This window comes from Panthera onca, chromosome A3 (genome assembly GCF_046562875.1).
Source record: "Panthera onca isolate mPanOnc1 chromosome A3, mPanOnc1 haplotype 2, whole genome shotgun sequence".
NCBI classification, from domain to species: Eukaryota; Metazoa; Chordata; class Mammalia; order Carnivora; family Felidae; genus Panthera; species Panthera onca.
In genome coordinates, this window is record NC_138341.1 from 138,882,711 (window position 1) to 138,891,122 (window position 8,412).

General features: G+C 64.6%; 1 protein-coding gene and 1 long non-coding RNA gene across 2 annotated transcripts; one reads left to right on the forward strand and one right to left on the reverse strand.

Moving 5' to 3' along the window:
• Window positions 1–2,092: 2,092 nt before the first annotated feature.
• MRGBP (MRG domain binding protein) lies at window positions 2,093–6,879 on the forward strand. Its single transcript, XM_060621794.2, has 5 exons — window positions 2,093–2,312; window positions 2,928–3,049; window positions 5,017–5,098; window positions 5,412–5,486; window positions 5,917–6,879. The coding sequence occupies exons 1-5, from the start codon at window positions 2,165–2,167 to the stop codon at window positions 6,096–6,098; spliced, it is 609 nt and encodes a 202-aa protein (XP_060477777.1). The 5' UTR covers window positions 2,093–2,164; the 3' UTR covers window positions 6,099–6,879.
• On the reverse strand, window positions 6,719–7,599 carry LOC144615852 (uncharacterized). Its single transcript, XR_013554466.2, has 2 exons — window positions 7,378–7,599; window positions 6,719–7,255 (listed from the first exon to the last, which is right to left on the reverse strand). It is a non-coding gene; the product is annotated as an uncharacterized LOC144615852 (long non-coding RNA).
• Between the last annotated feature and the right edge of the window lie 813 nt (window positions 7,600–8,412).

The following is an 8,412-nucleotide window of genomic DNA, read 5'->3' on the forward strand; positions in this document are numbered from 1 at the left end:
CCCTTGGGCACCTCACACCTCGGAGGTCCCTCAGCCCAGGAACAGGGATGATGTTGCTGTCCTTGATGTCCAGAGGTCAGGACGAGGCGCGAGGAGGCCCATGGTAGAGCAGGTACATATGAGCGAGTGGGGGCTGCGCTTCCTTCATGAGCGTATCCCTCCACTGTCTCGGGTGTGAGCTCCAGTGTGAGAGCACCAGAGGGGGGCCAGTGCCAGCCATGCTGGGGTGGAATTCTATTTCTGTCCCAGAGACTCAGTCGGAGGGGAGGACAGTGCGCCCAAGGGAAGGTGGACACACAAGGGGATGTTTGACCAAAGCCTTCCAAACACTCCTTCCTCTGAACCCAGCTCTCACAACTAAGAGCCAGGTGTCCCCTTAGGAGTGAAAGATAGGTACCCTTTTATAAGTGATGGTCACTGCTTTCCAGAGAGGACATCGGTTCCCGGGCAAGAAACTCCACTTGGGCAGAACCCAGACCTGGTCTTGGGAATAACTCACAGTAGCCAAACTCATACAAGACTGATGTATAAACCAGATGGCTCATGTATAAACCAGATGGCTCATGGAGAAATCCCTTTCCAGGGCCTAGATGTTTCCCATCTGGGGGTCCAAGCCCCCCCCCCCCATTGCTGGGACTAAGAGGCTTGGGAGGCCAAATGCATCTTTTTAAGATGTGGACATCACAAGTGGCAGTGGGCAGTAGGGGGGGATCATTTAGCCCTAGTGATCAAGAAAGTGAGTTGGTCAGTTGGTCATTGGGTCCACAAACGGTCACTGTCCACCTGCTCTGTGCCAGGTCAGCCCTGGTCCCCTGGGTCTGACTGATAATCTGGCAGGGAAGACCGACGCTGTCACCAATGGTTTGCAATGACAAGTAGGCAGGGAGCACGGCAGAACACCTGCTGAGGGGTATGAACATGAAGGAACAAGTGGGATCCTCTCGTCTGGGGGTCAGGGTGAGACACCTCGCCACGGTCCCTGGTCAAGGACTGAGTGAGGAGGAACTGACCTCCAGAAGCCACCACCCATGACCCACCCTAGCCTGCCAGGCCAGGCCCGCTCTGTTTCCAGCCCAGGGCCACACATGCCTCTCCTTCCGTCCCTTTGCCTGTCCCCCATGTCCAAGGTTGCCACCCCAGGGGCCTCTCCCGACCCCCGGACAAGAGGGCCACAGCTCCCATGTGCCACTGAGGGGACCGGTATCATCAGCAGCCCCCTTCACAGGCAGGACTCAGGCCCCAGGCAACTGAGCCTGGACTCCTCCGGGCTGTCCCCGTGGGTGTGGCTGACCGGAGCCTGCGCCGGCCAAGGGGCAGCGCTCAGCAGTGTGACACCAGCAGTTAACTGTGAAGCCTGGGCGTGCGTCCGCGTCAGGCTCAGGTCTGGGGCACCAGAGCAGACAGCGGGAAGGGCCCCCAGTCTTCATCAGGACCCCTGAGGAATGCGCCGTTGTTGCTTCCATTGCACGGAGGGGGAAACTGAGGCCTAGAGACGCTTGGCGCCTTGCCCGGAAGGGGTCCCGGCAGCGGGACCGAGAGCCCACAACCCGGCGGGAGGGGAGGAGCGCAGGCCGCAGCGGGTCCGGCGCCTTGACAGCGCGGTGGGCGGGGCCTGGGGAGGGGCGGGGCGCGGTCCGCGGGACGGGGCGGAGTCGGCGGCCCTGATTGGGTGATGTCGGCTGCCCCGCCTTGGCCCTGCCCCCTCCGTGGCCGGCGGTGGGGGGGGGGGGGGTGGCCCCCACCGAAGCCCGCGGTCAAGGCCAGGTCTGGCCGGGGCAGCGGCGGTCGCAGGGAGCCCCCGCCGGCAGGCGCTGTCAGTGGCCCGTTCTTCTTCCTAAGCTCCTCAGACGGGGACGTGCTGCTGGCAGCCCCGCCTCGAAGAGCGCACAGCTCAGAGGAGCCTCACCCGGAGCCGCGCCGCAGGCGCCGCAACCTCTCCCCCGCGCTTCCGCAGCCCGCCCGCGCCGACCGCGCTGCGCCGCGGGGCCGGGCCGCCAGGGGGAGCCGCGGGGCCCAACCCTCCGCTGCGCCTGCGCCGGCGCCGCGCGCGAACCCGAGCGCGAGCCCGCCGCGCGCGCGCGCCCGCCCGCCCCGCAAGTGCGCCTGCGCCGAGGCCGTGGCCGCGCCCGCTCCCGCCGGGGGCTCGTCGCTGGGCGGCCGGGCCATGGGGGAGGCTGAGGTGGGCGGCGGCGGCGCGCCGGGCGACAAGGGGCCGGGGGAGGCGGCCACCAGCCCGGCCGAGGAGACGGTGGTGTGGAGCCCCGAGGTGGAGGTGTGCCTCTTCCACGCCATGCTGGGCCACAAGCCCGTCGGTGAGCGGAGCGCCGCCGAGGCCGCGGACCCGCGTGGGGGCGGGGCGGGCCGGGCAACCGCCGGGGCGCGGGGCGGGGCCTCCCACGTCCGCCCACCCACCTGCGCCTCCTCCGACCCCTGCGCCCACCCACCCCACCTCCGCTGACGCTACCCCCTCCTGCACCCCTGCCTCCCCTGCGCCCCTCCGCCTTCCCGTACCCTCCCTATGGCCCTTCCTGCACCCCTCTGCCCTCCCTCTGGCCCCTTCTGCCCGTCCTGGACCCTCCCTCTGGCCCCTGCTGCGCCCCTGCACCCTGCCCCTGGCCCCTGATGCTCCCCCTGCACCCTGCCTCTGGCCCCTGCTGCGCCCCTGCACCCTCCCTCTGGCCCCTGCTGCCCCCCTGCACCTTCCCTCTGGCCCCTGATGCTCCCCCTACACCCTCCCCCTGGCCCCTGCTGTGCTCCTCCTGCACCCACTCTCCCTCCTCCACCCTGCCCCCCAGTACCCTCCCTTTGCACCTCCTACACCCGCCCTCCTGCCCCCATCTTTACTTCTCCCCTGCTGACCCCTGCTTCCAGCTCCCTCACTGCCTCCCGCCTCCCCCCTCCTCACAGGTGACTCCCTCTTCCCACAGGTGTCAATCGGCACTTCCACATGATCTGTATCCGGGACAAGTTCAGCCAGAACATTGGTCGGCAGGTCCCATCCAAGGTCATCTGGGACCACCTGAGCACCATGTATGACATGCAGGCACTGGTGAGCTGGATCCCACCCTCCCTGCTCCTCAGGCCAGGGCCCCCCAGCCCCAGACCGAGCTGCTCCTCAGGGAGCCCTGTGGCCTGTGGCCCTCCCCGGGGGGGGGGGGGGCACCAGTAACCAAACGAGGCACCTCAAGCAGCTCACAAACGCAGTGGGGGTAGCTGGTTGCCCTCGAGGAGCCTTCCTTATGTGGGGTGCTTAGCAAAAGTCTCCCCGGGGAGACAAGTGCGGAGCTGAGGCCCGTGGAGGAGGTGTGAGGCCCCGGCAGTCACACGGGAGGCCCCACGGCGCGCCAGGCAGGAAGGTGACTGGATCTAAGTCACATTCAGGTGAATATGGTGGCCTCTGTGGGCACCAGGCAGGCCGGGGCCCTGTCGCCACAGAACCCCCGGCCAGTTTCATCGAAAGGCAGGCAGGTCAACTGGGAAGCCAGGATGGCCAGAGGAGACAGTGGACATTCCCCGCAGAGGAACAGCAGGCGTCACGGCTCTGTGGCAGCAGGAGATGGGGGGTCGAGGAGCTCAGAGGAGGTGTGGACCCCTGGGGCTGGGGGGCAGCGGGAGCTCCAGGCAAGCAAAGGGGTAGGCACTTGTGCCGGGGCAGGGGTGAGTCTCTGCCCCCCCTGGCTGACTTAGGGCCACGCCAGCCCACCCAGCTGAGGCCTTGCCCGAACGTGGTGCCAACTTTGCTTCCTGTGGGTTTGGGCAGGTGGTTCGCTGCTCCTTGTCTTACTCTTGGAAGGAGATAGCGGTGACAGCCGTGCTCTGGGGACTGAATGCCCGGCCTGTAGAAAGCACCCTGGAAAGTGAAGTCCCTGTTGCTGGGACCAGCTCATCACGGACAAGCTGTCATCCTGAAGGGGCCTCACCCCACACCTGTCACCTTGTGGGGTCACCTGGTCCCCAGACTTCCATGCCGTGACTCTAGGCCAGTGGGGACCCCAAGCAAGACACAGACATTAGGGTGGCAGGGTCCCTGGCCTAGTGCAGCCAGGGACACAGACACAGCTGGCACCAGGCCCTCGCTGCACTTGGGAGCTGCAGGGCGCCTCTCAGAGGCTGTAGTCCAGGGCAAGCAGCCGGTCCCCCCTCTCTGCCGGAACTTCAGTCTGGCCTATTACTTGTGCGGGACCAGGCAAGACCTCGAGGCTGTCGCTCCGGACCCCAGTGCCCCTCTGGAGCTGATGCCAGAGTCACCCGGGACCCTGGCAGTGTGCATCTGTGGCCCCCACCACGGAGATACCAGCAGCCCCAAGGGCCACAGGGTTTCCAAAGCTCCAAGAGACGCAAGCACGTCTGCGGGCTGAGCACCGAGCTTTACCACGGCCTGCGAGCTGCGGAGAGGAGGCCCTTCCCGCTGAGCCCCTCCCTGTCTAGACCCCTTCCGCCAGCTCACCTTCCTTTCCTCTGGTGGTCCCGTGCCTCCAGGGTCTCGTCCCTTCTGGCACATGGGGCCTGTGTGACGTGTAGGGCAAGCGGGACTCTGATAAGCGGTGTCCCTGGCACCACTGTGTAGTCCTCACCTGGTGTCCGAGGCAGTAGCTTTCCTGTCCGGCACCTCCGTGTCTGCGGGCTCCACTGTCACTGCATCTCGTGGGGAGGGAGCGGGACAGGTCAGCAGGACAGCCGAAGCCTGCTTTGGCCCTGGGGGCAGGGACGGCATGCTGGGAAGTGGGGCTGCCCCAGCCTCAGGTCAGGTGACGACTCCTGGTGGCTGGACTCCTGGTGGCTAGAGCCATAGCCTTGCCTTCTGCGGCCTGTTGGAGAAGCCCAGCTCCCGGTAGACTGCCGGCAGAAAGAAGGAAGTGTCCTCACCCCGCTGGTGCCCTCCCCCTCGGCTCTCGGGGACCGGCCGTGTGCTTGCTCCTCAGGTGCTCCTAAGTTGGTTCTTACACGTTTTTGGTGACTTACTAAAATCACATTTTTTTCTTTGTTTCTTTAAAAAATCGCCCTACTTGCCGTCAGCACGAATCTGAGATTCTTCCATTCCCAAATCCAGAGAGGAACTTCGTCCTTCCGGAAGAAATCATTCACGAAGTCCGAGAAGGTGAGACTCAGGCGGGTCAGGTTCGGGAATTAAGGAGGACGTGGGCCGAGGGCGGTGGCGTCGGGTGAAGGGCACGAGCCTCGGGGAGGAGTGAGGGCTGCCGGCGGGGTGCTTCTTGGCCCAGGTGGACTGGGAGGTCTGGGGAGTCTTGGGGACTGGCGGGAACTTGTTCAAGAACAATGGGCTCTCTTTAAAAGCGGCCTGGCGGCAGCTGAGAAGCACACACACAGCCGTCCCCGGCCTGAGCCGTCCGCAGCGCTGGGCAGGGCCGCGTCTCCCACCGTTTTGGTAAACGTCAGCTGTCGCCCCACAGGAAAAGTGGTCATTGAAGAAGAGATGAAGGAGGAAATGAAGGAAGATGTGGACCCCCACAACGGGGCGGACGATGGTGAGTGGGCAGCGCCCCCCGACCCCGCCCTGGGCCCCAGGAGCAAGCCAGGCGGCTCCGCACCCCCAGCCCGCGCGTTGAGTCCGCCCGGGGCCGGAGCTGCGCTGTCTGGTTCCACCCGCCTGGGCGCGAGCTGCTGGGCAAACCTGGCCTGGTGCACGGCCCACACTGCGAGCGAGCCCCGCGGCGGCCCGGGGCACTGGCACCCGGGCCGCTGGACGTAAAGTGCGTGGTGCAGGGGGTGCGGGTGCAGGGGACACGCTCCACGCGGCAGGGACGGCGGGTCCTCAGGAGGACCCAGCCGCCCGCGGGCCACACGGCAGCCCAGCTCGGAGCGTCGTGTGTGTAGATGCAGCTTTTTATGACCGAGCGGGAAGAGGAAGTAAAATTCTGGATATTCTGTTTTCAGCCAAATGATTTTGTCTCCCAGTTTTTTCGTCTTCAGGAAGCTTGGGCAAAGCAACGGAAAAGGCCAGCAAAGACAAGAACCCCTCGGACTTGGGCTCCAAGGAGGGGGTGGACAAGCGGAAGCGCAGCCGCGTCACCGACAAAGTCCTGACGGCAAACAGCAACCCCTCCAGCCCCAGCGCCGCCAAGCGGCGCCGAACGTAGACGCCGCTCGGCCCGGGCACAGGGCAGGGGGACAGCGGCCACCGGGCGGGACGCGCCGCCCCCCCAGCCCGCCGCCCCTGTGGCTCCCACAGGGCCCGACCGCGACCGCCTCCCGCGGGGGCGTGTCCTCCCGCTCCCCGTCCTCCCGTGACGCCGGGTCAGCTCCAGCCGTGCTAGTTCGCCGGCCGGGCTGCGGTCCAGGCCCCGCGGAGCAGGGCGAGGGGCACCGACAAGGAGACCTGGACCAGCGAGCAGGAAGTCCGTTCTTGCTGTGTCCTTGGGGAGCGCTGGTCTTGCCGGGCAGCTCAGTGCTGCCCGTTTGTCCGTCTGTCCATCTGTTGGCCGTTCTTCCTAACCGGCTGCCCCGTCGGGAGAGAGACTCAGGCCAGCCCGTGGCGGACCGTCGCCCCACCTGAGAAACTGAGAACTGGACGTTTTGCCTCATTCGCTTGTACTGTAACGATGTATATAATTTGGCGGTATTTCACTATTTAATTTTTAAGAAGCCTATTTTACTAGTGTTTTATATGAAAACAACACTGCAGAAGTGAAACCTGTGTTGTATTTTTCCCGAGATGTTTTGTGCTAAGGTCATGACTGCTGAGACACTTTTCGCTCAGTTTTTATATGCCAGAAACAGAGGATTTGTAGCGGCTATTTTTGTATCCTCCGGTAACTTGCAAACAGACCAAATGAGTGAGTGGAGGGAAGGGGCGCGGGGGCCCAGGGTTGCCTGAAATACTTTCGTTTGAGTGCGGAATATTAAAGCACAAAAGCAGCAGCCTGGAGTCTCGTGATTTTGATACCAAAGTAAGTTCCCTTTTCTTACGGTAGGAAGTGTTTATTTTTCCAAGGATTATAAGCACAGCCTACACTCAGTGGGCTTCGTAGCATTCCCTCGATACAATGTATTGACGACCAACAGGAAATCGGGCCAGAGTGGAAATGTGGTCGAGTGTGACAAGTCCTTCAGATACGAAATGCCCGGACGGCAGACAAGGCAGAGCCGGTGGCTGGCTGAGCCCGGACGTCCGGGAGCTCATCCTCTGGCAACGCGAGTCTCGGGGCCCAGTCTGTTCTCCGCACAGGAGCGTCCGGGCAGAGCAGGAAGGGTGCGCCCTCAGTCCCGGCTGACCTCTGCGCCCCGGGTCCTTCATCTGGACAAGTCACCAGGAAGCTGAATCCCCCCACCGTCTCGGAGCAGGAGGCCGGGCCTCGGCCCACCAGGCAAGGGCAGGAACCCGGTGCCCCACGCCCCATGCAGGCTGGCCTGCTCTACCCGGCCCGCCGTCTCTCGCGGGGCCTGGAGCACATCGCCGGCAGCCCTCCTTCAAGGCCCACTCTGCGCCGGCTTCTGTCGCTGGGACCCTGCTGCCCGAGAGGAGCCTGGTCCCTGGGGAGTCAGAACCGTCAGGGCCACGGGGCAAACGTTGTCTATGAAGACGGGGGTCTTTCCCTTACAGACGTAGACCCTGGTCTGGAGCAGGATCTTCAGGGACCTCAGAACATGCTGGAAAAGCCTAGTCAATAAGTCAAACCTGTTTCCTAATGACTGAACATTCGCTGCCCTTCCAGGAGATGTGGGGGGAGGGGCGCACAAGGCCAGCCCAGCAAGGTAGATGGCCCCCCACCCCAGGTGCCGGTTTGGGGCCACTCCCCACGCCCTTAGGCCTGCGGAGGCCGGAGTCCTCAGCCGGGGTGAGGCTCACACAGGGGGTCCGGTTCATGTGCTGCGTGTGGCCTGTGCAGGTCAAGTTCACATCCCCGCACTACCCTCTCCTGGCCTAGGGGTCCACTCTGTGACATGGGGAACAGCTGTGCCCCCACCACGTAGGTAGACGGAGTGTGACAGAGGAGAGGCGCTGGGGAGGAGCCAGTGTGAGCGGCTGCAGGACCCTGGGAGACACAGGCGCCACTGACCCGGGACCAGAAACCTCCGGGAGGTGCTTCGCGCTGAGGACGCCGGGTCGTCGACAACGGGACGGCGCAGCCTCCCTGGGCGGGGACAGGTGGGTGCGGCCTCAGCCCTCCCTGCTCTGGCCCAGCCCAGGGCCCCCAGGGCTGATGCAGGAGAGTGTGCTCCCAAGTGCGTACCGATAGGGCAGCAACGGGACGCAGCGGGGCTCCCTCGGGGCGGGGCGGGAGGGCGTGGGGCTTTGGCCAAACAACGAGGCTGCAACTGGTTTTGCCTGAGGAAAACGTTAAGGCAGGTCTAACCTGAACCTGCCCCCGCCCAGCTCCTGCAAGACTCCTCCACCGGGGGCAGGGCCACCCTGGGGCGCGCCACCTACTGCCGGTGCTCGGAGGAGGAACC

What these genes read in the sequence shown, in the direction of transcription:
- MRGBP (XM_060621794.2), top strand. Translation starts at nt 2,165, where the DNA reads ATGGGGGAGGCTGAGGTGGGCGGCGGCGGCGCGCCGGGCGACAAGGGG. An exon ending in GCTGGGCCACAAGCCCGTCG is followed by an intron (nt 2,313 to 2,927) that starts GTGAGCGGAGCG and finishes CTCTTCCCACAG; the next exon opens with GTGTCAATCGGCACTTCCAC. An exon ending in CATTCACGAAGTCCGAGAAG is followed by an intron (nt 5,099 to 5,411) that starts GTGAGACTCAGG and finishes GTCGCCCCACAG; the next exon opens with GAAAAGTGGTCATTGAAGAA.